The following is a 17164-nucleotide window of genomic DNA, read 5'->3' on the forward strand; positions in this document are numbered from 1 at the left end:
GGGCGGGGCGTGCTCCGCCGGGAGGGGCGGTCCCCGGTCTGTGTGAGTTAGAGTCCCCGGCCGACAGTGCTCCAGGCGCCTCTTTCCCCCCGGAGGCCGGAGGCCGGAGATCTGGGGGTGGGCAGGGCGGCCCCCCTCCCGAGGCCCCTCCATGGCATGTACAACGGCCGTCTCCTTCCCGGGTCCTACAGGGCCGTCCCTCCCTGTGTGTCTGTGTCCTCGTCTCTTCTTTCTTAATATGCTTTACTGACTTCAGAGAGGGAGGGAGAGGGAGAGAGAAACATCGAGGATGAGAGATTCATTGACTGGCTGCCTCCTGCACGCCCCACACTGGGATCGAGCCCACAACTGGGCATGTGCCCTTGACCAGAGCCTATCCAGCTAGGGCAAGCGTGTCAAACTCAAAGGCCAAGGCGGGCCCAATAAACCAGGTGTAAGTGGATGGGGCCGCAAAAAAAAAAAGCTTACATTTTCATAGAAATGTCGGCTTATTTCCAAAGAGACAGGCTGAATTCAAAGGGCTGAGGTAAATGGGTCATTGTTAATCATCGTTAATGAGCGTTTGCCGTGGCCACACACGCCGCGGGCCACAGGTGTGACACTCTTAAGCGGGGGCTACCCCCTCCTGGCGGGGACTCCAGTCACGTGAGGTCAGGGCCCACCCTGAAGGCCCAGGAGCCCGATGGCCCTGCCTCTAAACACAGCCGCTCCGGGCCCTGCGGTGAGGACTTCGGCCTGTGCATCGGGGGACACCACTCAGCCCTAACGAGGCCCCGACAAGGCTGCTGGCACTGCAGCGGTGTGGGTGCTGAGGGGGCCGCAGAATGGGGGGAAGGGGTCTGCCTGGGAGAGGTGAGGGGAGGGGGCAGGGGGTGGGGAGAGGGGTTCGTGCTATTGGCTGGGGGGCCCTTCGCGGGGAGGGTTCCATTTAGACGGGTGAGAAGGAGGGCTAGTGGGGGGCTGGGCCAGGCGGGGCCGCAGGCCGGATGGACGCAGGTGCAGTGATCGGGCGGGAGCCGGAGGAGTGTCCACCTGGACACGGGCAGGCTGGCCGTGGGGAGCAGAGGGGACAGCGTCCGGGTGCCGTCACCTCGGGGGAAGCAGGAGCTGGGCTCGGAGAGGCAGGGGGCAGGACCGGGTTCCCACCGCAGTGGGCACTCGGGGCAGGTCCCACGAGTGGCGGAGCCCCCGGGCCAAGACGGGGGCGCAGTGTGAGCAAGGCCAGCAGTGACCTTGAGGGGCTGACTCTGAGACCTCGCTGAGGTGCGGGACCCAACGCGGCTCCTGCAGAGCCTGCCAGGCCCAGAGAGGCGAGGGGCGGAGCCAGGCGCCTGGGGAAGCTGTGGCTGGGGCTGAGACCGGTCTTTCCGTTCAGGGGACCATCCCCCCAAGTCTGACAGCAGAGCCGCTGCTGCACACGCTGCCCCCGTCCCCGTAATCTGGGCGGAAAAGTCCCTGAGCAGCCTGGTTCTGGGTCCGAGGCGGCCTTGGCCCCGGCGCTCAGAGCCTGGCCTGCTTCTGCCCCTGGAGCGGGGCCTCTCTGTGCCACGGAAGCTCGGCACTTGGCGCTGCCCACCCTGCCGGCTTGTAGCGTCACCGGTCTGTCTGAGAGTCTCCGCTGTCCGTCCAGTGCCTGTTGCTGTGAGAATCCTTCACCCTGACCGGGAGGTCACCGCCGGGAGCCGGCCTCTGTGGCCGTGACTGACGGCTGCCGCTGGACGGTCTCCGCTGACCCGTCCTGTTTTCCGTCCATCCCCCCAGGAGACCAGGACGTCCTCCGAGAGCATCATCTCCGGGCCTGCGTCCAGCACCTCGGGCTCCCCCAGCCGCGTCATCTACGTGAGTTGGGCCCTTTAGGGGGCGGGGCCGGGGCGTCCCAGGGCCGGGCGCCGGCATCGGGCTGCCACCCTGCACCGGGCTGGCTAGACCTACCTTCTGTGCATGGAGTGCCCCGGGCCCTGGACCTGTGGGGACGAGGGCGCGAGGAGGCGCTCGCAGCTGCCGTCGATGGCGGCTTGGAAGTGGCACCACCCACGCCCTGCACCGGGGCGTCCTGAACACAGTGCCGCACACGCAGGTCAGGCAGGCGTGAGCGCCCTGCACATCTGTGCGTGTCAGCATGGGCAGCGCCCCTAGCGTGTGCCTCGGGAAGCGTGTGGAGGATCACATATCATGTACCCGTTTCCCTTCAAGAGGATGTGTGTATGTGTGTGTGTATGTATTCGTGTATGTGTGTGTAATAGTGTATGTGTGTATTAGTGTATGTGTGTATGTGTGTGTGTGCGTATTAGTATATGTGTGTGTATGTATGTGTGTGTATTAGTGTATGTGTGTTAGTGTATGTGTGTGTAATAGTGTATGTGTGTATTAGTGCATGTGTGTTAGTGTATGTGTGTATTAGTGTATGTGTGTATGTGTGTATTAGTGTGTATGTATGTGTGTTAGTGTGTGTGTATTGGTGTATGTGTGTGTATTAGTGTGTATGTGTGTATTAGTGTATGTGTGTATGTGTGTATGTGTGTATGTGTGTGTATTAGTGTATATATTAGTGTATGTGTGTATGTGTGTGTGTAATAGTGTATGTGTGTGTATTCGTGTATGTGTGTATTAGTGCATGTGTGTTAGTGTATGTGTGTATGTGTGTATGTGTGTATTGGTGTGTGTATGTGTGTGTATTAGTGTATATGTGTGTATGTGTTTGTAAGTGTACATGTGTGGGTGCATTGGTATTTATTTTTATTTTTATTTTTTATTTTATTATTTTTTTTAATGTGTTATGGAAAAAATTTCCCAGTTTTATTAGGATAAAATTGACATACTTTATATCAGTTTAAAGTATAAAACATAATAATTTGACATATATTGGAAAATGATCACCACAATAAATTTAATTAACATCCACCACCTCACATAGTTACAGTTTTTCCCCCATTATGACAACTTTTATTATAATATATATTCTCAGTGATTTTCAAATATCCTCTTAGTAACTTCCAAATTTTTAATGCTAAATTGTTAACTATAGTCATCATATTATACATTATATCCCCAGAACTTATTATCTTATAGCTGGAAGTTTATACCTTTTAACCTCCTTCACCCTCTGCCACGCCCCCACCTCCAGCAACCACCCATCTGTTCTCGGTTTCTGTGAGTTCAGTTTTGTTTTTTTGTTTTTTGTTTTTTTTGTACTTCAGTTTTTCTTTTTCTTTTTTTTTTAAATAAATCTTTATTGTTCAGATTATTACAAATGTGATCCTCTTCCCCCCCCCTCAATTTCTCCCCTTCACCAGGTTCCCACCCCACCCTCTGTCCTTTCCCCATCCCCCATTGTCCTCATCCACAGGTGCACAGTTTTTGTTCAGTCTCTTCCCGCACCCCCACTCCCCTTTTCCCTGAGAATCGTCAGTCCACTCCCCTTCCATACCTCTGATTCTATTATATTCACCAGTTAATATTGTTCATCAGATTTTTAAATTCCCTTGGTTTTTAGATTCACTTGTTGATAGCTACGTATTTGTTGATCATAATTTTTATCTTTATCTTCTTCCTCTTCCTAAAATAATTTTATTGGTTTCAGAGAGGAAGGGAGAGAGGGAAAGAGTTATAAACAGCAACGAGAATCATTGATTGGCTGCCTTCTGCACGCCCCACCCTGGGGATCGAGTCGCGCCTGGGCCTTGCCCTCGACTAGAATGGAACCCGGGACCCTTCAGTCCACAGGCTAACGCTCTATCCACTGAGCCACACCAGCGAGGGCATGCATTCGTGTTTGTAACACTTGCTTGTCTGCACGTATGGCTGTCTGAATGTATGTACATGAATGCATATGTGTTCTGACATGTGTCTGTATTTTTAGACACACACTGAGCATCGCTGTCTGCCCATGTCGACCCGAAGCCATCCCATGGGGCCGCCTCCACCCTCTGTGGAGGCGTGGGCTCCGTCCGGAAGGCGGCCCTTTGTGGCCCCTGTGACCGTGAGGCCTCCCGGGCCCTTAGGCTGCTCGGCCCTCTCGGGTTCGGGGCGCGGGCTCGGCTCCTCCGCACACTGCCTCAGCTCGGCCTGACGGTCCGCCCTTCCCCCCCAGGCCAGGCTGGGGGACGAGATCCTGGACTACAGAGACCTGGCTGCCCTGCCCAAGAGCAAGGCCATCTACAACATCGACCGGCCCGACATGATCTCCTACTCGCCCTACGTCAGCCACGCGGGGGACCGGCCCAGCGGCCTCGAGGTACGGCCGCGGGGGGGCTCCTCACTGTCAGGCCCCTCACTGTCCGGCCCCTCACTGTCCGGCCCCTCACTGTCCCGCCCTTCACTGTCCGGCCCCTCACTGTCCTGGCCCCTCACTGTCCGGCCCCTCACTGTCCGGCCCCTCACTGTCCTGTCCCCTCACTGTCCGGCCCCTCACTGTCCCGCCCCTCACTGTCCTGGCCCCTCACTGTCCGGCCCCTCACTGTCCCGCCCCTCACTGTCCGGCCCCTCACTGTCCGGCCCCTCACTGTCCCACCCTTCACTGTCCGGCCCCTCACTGTCCGGCCCCTCACTGTCCTGTCCCCTCACTGTCCGGCCCCTCACTGTCCGGCCCCTCACTGTCCCGGCCCCTCACTGTCCGGCCCCTCACTGTCCGGCCTCTCACTGTCCCGCCCTTCACTGTCCGGCCCCTCACTGTCCCGGCCCCTCACTGTCCCTCCCCTCACTGTCCGGCCCCTCACTGTCCGGCCCCTCACTGTCCCTCCCCTCACTGTCCGGCCCCTCACTGTCCCGCCCCTCACTGTCCGGCCCCTCACTGTCCAGCCCCTCACTGTCCGGCCCCTCACTGTCCAGCCCCTCACTGTCCGGCCCCTCACTGTCCCTCCCCTCACTGTCCGGCCCCTCACTGTCCCTCCCCTCACTGTTCGGCCCCTCACTGTCCCAGCCCCTCACTGTCCGGCCCCTCACTGTCCCTCCCCTCACTGTTCGGCCCCTCACTGTCCCAGCCCCTCACTGTCATCGCTGCTCTGCGCCATGGGCGTCCTCTGAGGAGTCCCCCCTGGGCTCTGCCCGGACGCCCCTGGCAGACGCACGCAGCCCCTGGGGCTGAGCCGGGGAAGCCCTGTGTGGCCAGGAGCAGGCAGGGCCGGTGTCAGGAAATGATGGAAACGGAGTCGCACCTGCTTCTTGAGTTCAGGTCGATTTTCACGACGTGTGATATGTCGTTTTCCTCCAGCCTCTCCCCATCCCCAGCCGGCCCGCCCCGTCCCCGTGTCCCTGGCACTGCTGCCACCGAGGACTTACTCCGTGGGTCCGTGGGCAGCCTCAGCCGTCCTCGGCTTACTGCGGGCGCCTTGGGTGCCCACTTCCTTGGGGGGCTTTGAGACTCCCCGATGGCCAACAAGGGTGGCTGCCTGCCAGCAGCCCGGTCTGTGTGCCAGGCGACTGGGCGGCCTGGGGGCAGAGCCCCTCCCTCCACAGTCGCCAGCAGGGCTGCCTGGGAGGGGCTGGGGCGGGCGCCACGTTGAGGTGATGGTTGGCGCCAGCCCGCAGCCCTGCTGAGTGTGCAGGCACAGTGGCTGGGCACAGCGGCAGCTCAGGGCGGGGCAGGGGGAGGTAAGGCCAGCAGGGCCCCTCCTCCCTGGCTCTGTCTCTGAGGACCTGCAGGGCCTGAGTGTCAGTCCCAGGAAGAGGCCGGTGGTCAGGGCGGCGGGGCAGGTCTGACCGGGTCTGACCGGCTCCCTCCTCCATGGCCTGAGCCAGCCTGGCAGGCAGGCCTCCTCTTTCCTGAGTGGTCAGCTCTGCTGGAGGCACTGGGGGAGGGTCGGGAGGCCAAGCCACTTGGCCACCACCCCCTGGAGCCAACATCTGTGGGCGGACAGTGCACCCTACGCTAATGGGGGGGGGGGTCCCCTGGCTGGGAGGCTGCCTGCTCCCAAGGCCCCCGCCAGCAGGGCAGGCCTCCCCGAACCCTGTACCCCAAGCCCCAAGCCCCAAACCCGCGCCCTGGGCCCCAGAGGAGCTCTCCTCCTCGGACTCCAGGGCACCGCCTCCCCACGCCCCAAACCAAGTCCTTCTTTGGGAAAGCTTCTCGGGGAGCAGGGGGCGCTCCCCGCCTCTTTCTCGGGGTGCCATTCCCTGACCGCATTTCTCCAGAAAGAAGGTCTGGGGGCCGGGGTGTGAGTCTGCCCGTGTCCCCACGAGCTGCGCGACCGCGGGCTCACGGGCTGCTCTGCGTTGTGTCCACAGTCGCCCCCGTTGCTCTCGCCACCGCCGACCGAGGTAACCGCGCCCCCACGCGTGCTCGTGTGCTCCCGCTCATAAACATAGCCGCCTGCCGCCCCGAGGGCTGGGGGCCCCCTCGGCGCTGGTTATCTTTATGACCGCGCCACCTGCATGCCGCCCTGGCGCTCCCGCGGCCCTGCAGGTGTGGACGCCCAGGGCCCGGCCTGGTCTGGGCCACGGCTCCTCAGAGGCACTCGGGGCACCGGGCACGGGCCCAGCGCCTGCGCCTCCGCGGGGGTCATCCCGGAAGTCCTTGCAGCGGAATGTTCTGGAGGCATTTCTCTGCTGGTCTCGGGCAGCCTGCTCTTCCTGTGTCCCAGGGTTAATGAGAACAGAGCGGGAGCGGCCAGCCGGGCTCCAGGCTGTGTGGGCCTCGGACCCTGGGACCCTGGGACCCAGGAGCAGCGGAGGCGAGGACAGGACGCCTGAGGGTGTGACCGGCCCTGGGGCCGGCAGAGGACGCCGAGTCGGAGATGGAGCGCGGGACTGGCTGCCCAGCGCGCGCCATCTCCAGGGCGGGGGCGGGCGGGAGGGCTTGGGGTGCAGCACCTGTAGGAGGCCTGGCTGAGCTGGGGTGCCGGGGGGCGGGTAACAGGGCAAGCTTCAGGGACAATGGCTCATGCGTGGGCTGGAGAACGAGCCCCGGGGGGGGGTAAGCCTGGGGAGGGTGGGCCCGAGTGCTAGGCCCAGACTCTCACCTTGCTCGTCCCCCCACTGGCCTCGGGGGCCAGAACAGCTGCATCCGGGGCGGCCAGACACCGGGCCGGCGTGTCAGGGCTCAGGGCCACCCCGTGCTGAGCCGCAGGGCCCGCAGCCTGCTCTCCCCGCGTGCCACGCCATCTCACGCCGCCTGCCGCCCACTCTGACGCTCCGAGCAGCTGCTCATCCTGCTTAATCGGAGCCCGCATGGTCCGTGCTTATGGGTCTGGCTCAGCGGGGCCCACGCCTGGACCCTCCTGGGCCTGGGGAGAGCACAGAACCTCAGTGGTTCTCAAACCGTGTTCTGAGGAGCCTTGGGTGCTGGGAAGGACTGCAGGAGGGGAGCTGAAGGGTGTGGGAGGACTGGGTGCCTGCAGCTCCATTATGGGCGCCTCAGCCCCATGGGGCTGGTGGAGGGGTGACCCCTGCCCTCTGACATGGGCGGGGTGCACGGGCACCTTGCTCAGCCTGCAGGAGTTAGTTCAGCACCACGGCCAGCTCCCCGCCTCCCCGTCTGTGCCCACAGGTGCAGGGAATGCACGCCCGCCCGCTGAGCGGCACAGAGGTCAGGAAGGCAGCCGCTGAGCGGAGGGCGGGCCGTGCCTGCCCGTGCTCACCGTGTCTCTCCCACAGGGAGACCAGGACGACCGCTCCTCCCGGCAGTGCCGCACCTCCAGCCCCAGCTCCGCCGGGTCCGTCAGCCTCGGGCGCTACACCCCGACCTCGCGGTCGCCCCAGCACTACAGCCGGCCAGGTACTGGGCCCACGCTCTGCGGCCCTCCGGGAAGCGGGCTCTCTGGTTGCTTTTCCTGCTAAATCAGTCTCTTACCTACTCAGGCCGGTGTGGCTGCCGGTGGGCGATGGGGAACCCGCCCATTAGGGGGACCCCTCGTGTCCGGGCGGGAGGGTGCCAGAGGGCAGCTGTCTGGCTGTGGGCAGAGGGGCTGTGCCACGGAGCTCACGGGCACATCTGGGCACGAGGGCCCTCGCTCTCGGAACTCAGATCTCTGCAGAGCAGACGCCAGGAGACAGAGTCGCCCAGACGGGAGGAGCCGTCAGTTCCCAGCTCCCGGGGTCTGGGAGGGGGAAGGAGAGTCAGAGCCCAGGAAATAGTCAGGTCCCGTGGGCTCGTCACCCGCAGCTGGTGTGGCCCCAGGACAGGAAATGGGCAGGAGGCCGCCACCGCCCGCTCAGAGCAGGGGCAGCCGAGGAGGCCCTCTACCCGCCCGCCCCATCCCTGCTTGGTGCCCACTGTGGACGACGACCCTGAGCCTCCAGCGCCTCAGAGCGTCAAAGTCCCGGGGACACGCCACGCACAAAAGGGCGCTGCCTTTTTGCGGGATTTTTCCACACTGCTTCCTCCTCGGCCCCGCGCATGGCGCCATTTCACACCATCGACAAAGTGCTAAGCCTCGCAGCCTCTGTGGAAAAATCAGTCACTCATTGGCCCAGCTCTCCCATTGCCCCTGCAGTGCAGCTGGTGCATCTGCTCAGGAACAGGTGTTTGGATGACTGAGTGAGAGAGTGAGTGAGCGAGTGAGTGAGTGAGTGAAGGAGTTAGTGAGTGAGTGATAGAATGAGTGAGTGATGGAATGAATGAGTGAGTGAGTGAGTGAGTGAATGAGGGAATAAGGGAATGAGTGAATGGGTAAGTGAATGAATGATGGAATGAATGAATGAATGCCTGAGTGAGGCAGTGAATGAAAGAATGAATGAGTGATGGAATGAATGAGGGAGGGAGGGAATGAATGAGTGGGTAAGTGAATAAGTGAAGGAATGAATGAATGAATGAATGAATGAATGCCGGAGTGAGGCAGTGAATGAAAGAATGAATGAGTGGGGGGATGACTAAGGAGGAAGTGAATCAGTGAGTTGAGAGTGATAGAGCGGGTAAGCAAGTGAGTCCGGGAGTGAAGGGCCCTCTGCTGACCCTGACCCCTGTATTGGGGTCACCTGGGCTGTGGACTGTCCCCAGCCAGTGGCAACCCCAGAGCCAAGACCTGGGTCTGGGCTGGCGATGCCTGTGGCTGCCGGGGGACAGTCTGGGCACACCCAGCCTAGCCAGCGGCCCTCCACCTGCTGCTTGATCCCAAGGAGCCCCCAGGAGGGGAGCGGGCCGGGCACAGGGGGCAGTGGCTCCTGTGCCCAGAGGGCCCGGAGCGGACGTGCAGGGCACCGCGGGGACGCCCTCTCCGAGGTCTGCGTCCTTGGCGAGGAAGCAGGTGCTGCCTCCTGGCGGACTCTGACTTGCTCTCTGTTGCCCGCAGCTGGTACTGTGAGTGTTGGTACCAGTAGCTGCCTGTCCCTGTCCCAACACCCAAGCCCTACGTCCGTGTTCAGGCACCATTACGTCCCCTACTTCCGAGGTAAGGCGCGCAGGGCTGCGGCTGCGTGTGCCACACGTGTGTGTCGTGTCCGTGTCGCCGCATGGCTTCCCGAGCCCCGTGTCTCATGCCTGTGCTCCTCGCTGTGTCTCGTGAGTCCAGCTCCGTTGCCGTCCGTGTGTGAATGTTCCCGGGGCGGGGGACATGCAGGCAGCTTGTGGCAGGAAGGGGGTGAGGAGAGGGGTGGAGGGTGCAGGCAGAGGTTAGGCCTCTTCCTCGCCTGCCCTGGGACCTACATCATCTCATTCTGCTCCCCACCTGTCACTCCCCGGGCGCAGGGATGCCAGCGGCAGGTACCAGGCGCAGGGGCTGAGGCTGAAGGGGGCAGGGCCACGTCCACAGGCAGAGCACAGCGTCTGTGGGGGGCGGGGGCGGCTCACACCCTGCATGGCTCCCAGGGCCAGACCCCGCACGGAAGCGTGTGTCCATCCCTCTAGGAACATGGCTGAGCTCGTCTCCCACACGCTGTGGGCTGAATTGTGTCCCCCAGAATCCATATGGTGAAGCCCCCCCACCACCATGTGACCGGCTTCAGGGAAGCGGCTTTAGGAGGTTATTAGTGCCGAATGAGGGCGTACAGGTGGGGCCCCATGCGGGATGGGTGGTGTTGGAGGCAGAGCGGAGACCACAGATCTCTCCGCCACGCCGCCTGCACTCAGAGGACCGGCCACGTGGAGACAGGGCTGTTGACAAGCCGGGAGGGCAGCTCTCACCAGAAACCACGCCTGCCGCTGCCCTCCAGCCTCCGGACCTGGGCAGAGGAGATGTCTGTTATCTAAGCCCTCAGTCCAGGTGTTTGCTACGCAGCCCTCGCTGACTAGTACGCCACAGACTCGGCAGGAGCAGGAGCAGCGTGCTGTGCTGCCCTCTGGCCCCGGGGCACAGGAGGGGGCAGGCCCTGCTGGTTACGCTGCCCCCGATGGCCACCACACAGGCTCCTGGCTTCCCTTAGATCACATGTGTCAAACACAAGGCCCGCGGGCCAAATCCGTCCCGCCAGGCCTTGCAATGTGGCCCGCACCGCGCTGTCATCACTGCACTCCGCTGCGTTTCCATCACAATGACAGTTTATGACTGTTCAGTAAACCATTCGGCCCGCAATTTAGGCTGGATTTTAGATTTTGGCCCCTTCTCTGATTGAGTTCGACACCCCTACCTTAGATTGTCACCCTCCGTGGCTTCTCGTGGTCTCTCAGGTGGGCTGAGGAGAGGCCCCTGGTCCCGAGGACCACCTCTTGGAGCGCCCGTCCTGCCGCCGCGGTCCCTGCTGAACCCACTGACTGTCCTGAAAAGCAGCCAAGCCAGAAACAGTGCATTTTGTGACGGGTCCCTCGGGGCACAGGGTGGCTGGGCAAAGAGAGGACCCATCCGGTGGAGAAACCTGCACCACCACGACCTCAGCCAGGGGACCCGGGTCCACATCACGTGACGGGTCATGTGACAACAGGTGCCCTGGACACGACAGGGTGAAAGGGCGCCTCTGTGGCCTTCTCCCAAGCACCATGGCCTCGTCTGGTCTGAGGAGACATCGGGGAGTCCCCGCTGCCAGCCTTTGGCAGAGCACTGAGCCACACAGAGCCGAGGTGACGGACAAGGAGAATCTGAGAAAGGCCGCGGCTGAGGCCCAGGAGAGGGACGGCTGGACAGGACGTGTGTCCGGGCATCCTGGGAGGAAAGTTCTTCCGATAAAAACGGGGGAAACGCCGAACCGCGGCGTTTACAGAGCACCACGGCCGCGATGCCTGGCAAGTGCCCGTCCCTGAAGTGAAAGAGGTGACTTTTCAAAGGCCGGGCTCCCGTCGCCAGAAGCACCGCCCCCCATCCTCCTCCAGACCCTGTCCGGCGTCTTCTCTTTCTCGCTGAGGGACGAGCCTCCCGGCAGATGTCCGAAGCCGCCTGGGGCCTGAGCCCCTCCCTCGGGAGCCGTGAGCCTGGCCAGAGGGACCTGTGCCTTTTCCTCGGTTCTCGCCGCCCACGGGGACGTCAGCTGGGATTTCACCGCCAAAGCCCGGAGGAGGCTGGTCCCGGGCGGGAACCAGGGCCTCCCCAGGCCCCTCCGCCTGTCCCTCCCGCGGAGGCGGCCGCGGGAGTGCGCGCCCTGCAGGCTGTCATGGACATTCTGGCAGCTGACATGCCCAGCGCTGCACGTGGCCTCGCGGGGCCGAGGCTGGCACACGATTTGTTACCGCGGACTCACCGTGAGCGGGCGGCGAAGGAAGCCGGGCCCCTGAGCCCGCCCAGGAAGCGTGAGGACACGTGGGGAGGATTGGGAAGGGGGTTCCAGGCGGGCACGAGGGGGAGGCGAGGGGCGGCCAGGAGGAAAGGATGTGAGCAGAGAGGTGTCTGGGGCTGGGACTGAGGTCTCGGGCGGTGGCTGGTGTGGAAGCCCCTGATGGCGGAGGAGGAGGGTGGAGGTGAGGAGGGCGGGGTGGGCCAGGGCCGCCACGGCTGTGTCCCCGCTGCCCCTGGGTCTGGGCCTCTGAACGCCGGGTGAGGCTGGGGGCTCCTCAGAGAACTGTCCGCACACAGTCCTGCCGGTCCCGCGGCTGGGCGCCGGGCACGGAGACCCGGGCCTGTGGGGCTGTGGCGGGGCGGGATGGGTTCCGGGAGGGACCAAGCCCTGAGAGGCCTCTGGCTCCGGGGATGGTGCCGGGGGAGCCGCGCTCACGGTTCTGGCCTCCGAGCCGGTGGGCTGGTACCGCTGAGTCACAGCCACACGTGGAGGGAGGCCTGGGAGCCTTGCTCCCTGGGGCGGTGCGCAGGCAGGGAGCTCGGGGCGGCGCCACACGGCGCTGGGTGCGGCCGCCGGGGAAAGGCCGGCTCCCACCAGGAGGGGCTGGACAGCTGTCTCCCTGATGCCCCGTCAGTGCCAACAGGTGCCATCAGCCCAGGCACAGGGCGATGCTGGGAGTGACCAGCGGCGGTGGAGGCCCTGGGTGTGGCTCCTGGAGCCGAACTCCACCCACCCTGTGAGCCCCGGGCCCCGCACACCCACCCAGGGAGAGCTCTCAGGCCGGCGCCCCTGGCAGCCAGCATGCGTCCCCGCGGCCACTCCCGGCCCGCACAGCCTGCCCGCTGTCTAACCGGCCTCCTCTCCTCGCCCCGCCCTGTGCGGGAGCAGCTGCAGCTCCACGGGTGCTCGGTGGCCAGTGGCCTGCCCTGGCCCAGCTCCCATCGAGGGCCGCGGGGCTCCCCGAGGCCCCCGGAGGGGAGGGCCCGCCTCACTGGTCCTCCAGGTCCACGCCGTTCCGTCTGCCTCTCACGCCGTTTCGTAACCACGGGGGGGGGCTCCCCTGGGGACAGGCCGTCCACTCTGCGACTTGATAATCCAACCTCGTTGGCCAGCAGCAGGGGGACCCCCAGGCGGCGGGAGGAGTGGGAGCTGGACTCGGGGTGCTTTCCCTTTGTTTGCCACGCACTGGCCTCAGGAGCGGGCGGTGGCCGTGAACTCCCACGCGGCTTTGCGGACAGGCGGTGATGAGGCGCGCTGGGTCCCGTGGGGATGCCAACGTGGCCTCTCCAAAGAGGGCAGCTAGACAGGGGCCTTGCCAGTTCAGATGCCAGCGCGCAGAGCCACAGACCGCGTGCTCCCCAAGGAGGCCGCCGGGCCCCCCACCCCCACCCCCAAGGGGAGCGGGCTCTGCCCAGGCGCCAGGCCCACCCTCACGGGCACCAGGAGCCCTGGCTCCCAGCCCTCGGAGCCGCTGTGCCTTCGCCACGGGGCCCGGGCAGGGTGGGCGCGAGGTTGGATTAACAAGTCGGCGGGGGCGGGGGGCCACAGGCAGGGGCACGGGGTCACCGAGTAAGCTTTCTCGCTTGAAATCCTCTGCTCTGCTCACCCCTCCCCTGCTCTCCGCTGTCTGCACTTCGGCCTGGAGGCAGCGAAAGCGGCCGGAGCACCCCCAGCCTCTCGGTGCTGTCCGACGGCAGGCCGCCCGCCACCTACCAGCAGGCGCCGCGCCACTTCCACGTGCCAGGTAGGCCCCCCGCGGCCCCCCGCGCCCAGCGGGGCGGCACTCCTCTTGGTGCCCCCACCCCCGCCCTAGATGCTTAAAGAATCACAAATGGGTGTGCACATCCCCACTTCCTGTCTCCTAAGGCCCACAGACACCAGGGAGATACTGCCCCCGGGAGTGGACTGGAGGGAAGGCTGCCTGGGCAGCGGGGTGCCCTCTGTGTCCCACTGGGGCTGGCACCGGGCTGGCTGAGGCGGTGGGGCCTGGGTGTCCGCCGAGGGTGGGTCCCGGATCTTTCTGGAGACCCCGAATCCGGGCGCCTAGGGATTGCTGACCAGCCATCCGTTTGCTTGCTGACCCTGCTTTCTCTTCTTTCTCCCTTTTTCCCTTCTTTCTTTCCTTCCTTCCTTCCTTCCTTCCTTCCTTCCTTCCTTCCTTCCTTCCTTCCTCCCTTCCTTCCTCCCTCACTCCTTCCTTCGCCCAGACACCGGCGTCAAAGATAACATCTACCGGAAGCCCCCCATCTACAAGCAGCATGGTACCGTGCCTCCTGCTCCGTGGCCCCGCATGCCCGCCCCACGCTCTGGGTCCCTGCTCGGTTGTGTGGATGCCTGATGACCACCCCCCCCCCCAGCAGAGACCCTGCGGCCTGAATAGTAAATGCACATGTGCTGCAGGCCCAGGGCACGGCCTCTGCATGACCCGGACACCCTGTGTGGCAGAGACCCGAGGCTGCCGCTCTCGGCCAGGCTGGGTGGGGGTGAGGGGTTGGGGGGCGTTGTGCCAAGAACTGGCCCCGGTGGCTGGAGTTGGCTGCTTGGAGGGAAGCAGCCAGGCTGACCGCGGCCGAGGGGGTGAGGGGCAGGTGTCCCGGGCCGCAGTCCGAGCCAACCCGTCGGCGGGAAACAGGAAAACCGAGCTGGTCAGTCCTCCCCGCGCGGTGAGAATCGCTGGCCAGAGAATGGACGCCGGGCCTCGCGAGCGGGGCTTCCTGCCTCAGCAGACAGGGGCTGCGGTGCTCATGGAGAGAGGGTCTCCGGCCCCAGCCTCTCCCACGGCAGCTCCCGCTGCTCCACCGGAGCCTGCGGCCGGTGCACAGCGCAGCCGCCGGGCCAGGGCAGGGAGGCGGGGGGCCGGAGGCTCACGGGGTCCCCTCCGTCTGCACGGAACTTCCGGGTGATTTGGGGCCTCACACCGTGAGCCTGTCCTCATCTGCAAGTGGAAGGGGCCCCCAGCCCGCCCTCCATGGGCCGAGGAGAGGACCGGTGCTGTGCAGGCGGGAAACACGTCCTGAACCCTGAGGTGCTGGGTGGAGGTGGGTGTTACCACTTTGCTAGGGAGACGGGCAGAGGAATGCCCACACCGGAGGTCCTTGCTCGGACGCAGACAGCAAACAGCCATGTCCACACGGACACCTGGCTGGGCCCTCCCGGGGGGTGGCACCCGTGTGCCCGGTGGCTTGCTGGCAGTCAGGCCCGGGTGCAGACTCGGGCGGCGCCTGGTACGGGTGAGCCTCTGCCTCTTCCCGAGCAGGAAGTCAGGAGTGACAGCCTGGTTTCCAAGGCGATGACCTTTCCCGCTGCCTCCCCACCGGGGCGCTCAGAGCCCAGGTCTCCCCGAGGGTCAGGCGGGGACACGGAGGCCGGGCTGAAGGAAGCGCGTCCCTCCGTCATGCCCCCGAGGTCCCGTCCTGCATGCAGGTGGCGCTCACCTGCCCATGTCGGCCTCAGAGGCGGCCTGTGCGCAGGAGGAGGGGAGAGGCGGTCAGTGTGGCCACCACGTGGCTGTGGAGGGTGGCCCGGCCAGACCTCAGACAGAGCTGCCACGGCAGGGTCGGAGGGCGGTCAGCAGGACCTTCTGGGGTCACTGTTCCCCCGGAAATAAATGCCCCTCGGTCCGATGGCCAGTGCGCTCCAATGTGACCTGGTTCCTCGGCACGTCCCAGAATCGGGGCCTGTTGGCGCTTCCGTGAACTGATCAGCGTACAGCGCCTTCTCAGACGCACACGGGCCATCATGGGGTTGCTGCAGACTGACCTCACCGGCGAGCCCGGCTGAGCCCGTGTCCGGGGGGGCGGGGAGGGGAGGGGCAGTGGCCCGCCGTGGAGCGCCAACCGTGGCAGGTGTGTGACTGAGACACGGCTTCCCCACCCGCCGGCATGCGCCCTGCCCAGGTGTGTGTGTGAGCATGCAAGCATGCGTGTGACACCATGCATGTGGCATGGAACACACACAAACACACACACACACACACACACACCGTCTCAGCAAACAGACCAGCCAGCGCCTCTAGGGGGCAGAGGAGCACGCTGCGGGCGGGCGGAGCCGCCGAGCTCCTGAGACATCCGCGGGGACCACGTGTGGCGGCTGTTTAGTTTGTCCGACGTGGTCTTCCCTGCGAGCTCGAGGCTCAGCTTTCCATCGACGCCCTTGTGCTTCCGCCTCCACTGCCCACTCACGCAGAGCCCTCCTCAGCTCAGCACTGTCTCTGGGGCTCCAGCCCTCCTCCGGCGCCGTTGGCCAGGCCCCTCGGCGGGGGGCGGAGGTGGGGACAGAGGACCAGCGCCCCAGGCCGCCCCTGGGAGCGTCAGGGCTCGTTTCCTCCTGACACGGCGGTCGGGTGTGAAGTGACCGGTCCGTGGCCACGCTGAGGTCCACACCCAGGCTGCCTGCCCCCTGACCTCTGACCCCCGGCCCGCTGGGCCGCCTTGGACGGCAGGGAGGCCCCTTAGTGTTTTCTTGTGCCGCAGCAGCTCCCACTCTGCGTGGCTACGAGGGAACGGCTTTTTTAAAGTGAAAGAATAAGGAAGCGAAGAGAGGAGGCAAAAGGGAACAAATGGGGCATTTTAAACGGGGGACCCCGTCCCCTGTGCGGGCAACAGCGGATCAGCAGGAGTGCGGGCTGTGGGACAGGCTGGCGGCAGCACAGCCAGGCCTCCCAGCGGGCACAGGCCGCCCAGAGCCCAGAGCCCAGAGCCCAGAGCTCAGAGCTGAGGCGCACGGGGCATTCTGAAGGGCCTTAGTGCCAGCCCCTGGCAGAGCACAGCCCGTCGCCGGCCCACCCCCTCAGAGGCCTCCTCCCTCGCTTTCCAGCCCGCGCAGGTTTAAGTGCAGCTGCGTGAACCTGAGCAAAGAGCAGGGCTACTTCACCCCCTGCCCCCGGCGGTGAGGACCGGCGTGCAGGGGCACAGGCACCCGGAGCTCCTGCCCAGCCCCTCCACCTCGCTGGAGCCTCCGCCCTTCAGAAGCCCCCACTGGGGCCTCGTCTTTGATATTTTCCATTTTTAAAAATATATCTTTATTGATCTCAGAGAAGAAGGGAGAGGGAGAGAGAAACATCAGTGAGAGAGAATCATGGATCGGCTGCCTCCTGCACTGGGGATCGAGCCCACAGCCTGGGCCTGGGCCCTGACCGGGAATCGAACCGGGACCTCCTGGTTCCTAGGTCAATGCTCAACCCCTGGGCCCCGCTGGCAGCATGACTGTTCCCAGTGTTTGAGCCTAACTGGGCGTGGGTCCCGGGATAGGCGGCGTGCTCCTGACGGTGGCTTTCCTTCCAGCCTCGAGGCGCCTGGACGGGGAGGACGGCGGTTCCGACCAGGACGGCAGGAAGGTAAGGCGGCCACTGGTCCCAGCGGCTTGAGCAGGGGAGATCGGGCCTGGGGGCACGTCCACCTGCAGCCTCCGTCCTCCTCCTCCATGCTCCTGGGAGGTCCCTCGCGGCCCATGAAACAGGCACCGAATGCAAGAGCAGAGGGGAGGGCATCCTCCTGCAGCCTCCTCTGACCTCGGGACCCGCCCGGCCCTCCCGGTCCCTCCTGTGCCCACCGGCCCACTCTCGGCTCAGTGACTGGCCGGTGTCTGAAAG

The 17164-nt window shown here is 64.3% G+C and overlaps 1 protein-coding gene across 30 annotated transcripts in view; it reads left to right on the forward strand.

Moving 5' to 3' along the window:
- Positions 1 to 17164, forward strand: part of ABLIM2 (actin binding LIM protein family member 2) — a 93858-nt gene that overhangs the window by 53037 nt on the left and 23657 nt on the right. For 13 of the 30 annotated variants that reach the window (XR_004984197.2, XR_004984196.2, XM_045573940.1 and 10 more), the window contains 8 exons: positions 1762 to 1839; positions 4091 to 4234; positions 6223 to 6255; positions 7591 to 7711; positions 9225 to 9323; positions 13220 to 13318; positions 13782 to 13835; positions 16857 to 16909. Coding sequence is in view for 28 of the 30 variants with exons in the window: in XM_045573940.1 (XP_045429896.1) it covers positions 1762 to 1839; positions 4091 to 4234; positions 6223 to 6255; positions 7591 to 7711; positions 9225 to 9323; positions 13220 to 13318; positions 13782 to 13835; positions 16857 to 16909 (681 nt within the window). In the remaining 2 variants the exon portion in view is untranslated. The remainder of the gene's footprint in view (positions 1 to 1761; positions 1840 to 4090; positions 4235 to 6222; positions 6256 to 7590; positions 7712 to 9224; positions 9324 to 13219; positions 13319 to 13781; positions 13836 to 16856; positions 16910 to 17164) is intronic. The other 17 variants (XM_045573941.1, XM_036417118.2, XM_036417128.2 and 14 more) reach the window with 7 other exon arrangements.

This window comes from Pipistrellus kuhlii, unplaced genomic scaffold (assembly GCF_014108245.1).
Source record: "Pipistrellus kuhlii isolate mPipKuh1 unplaced genomic scaffold, mPipKuh1.p scaffold_m20_p_58, whole genome shotgun sequence".
Classification (NCBI taxonomy): domain Eukaryota; kingdom Metazoa; phylum Chordata; class Mammalia; order Chiroptera; family Vespertilionidae; genus Pipistrellus; species Pipistrellus kuhlii.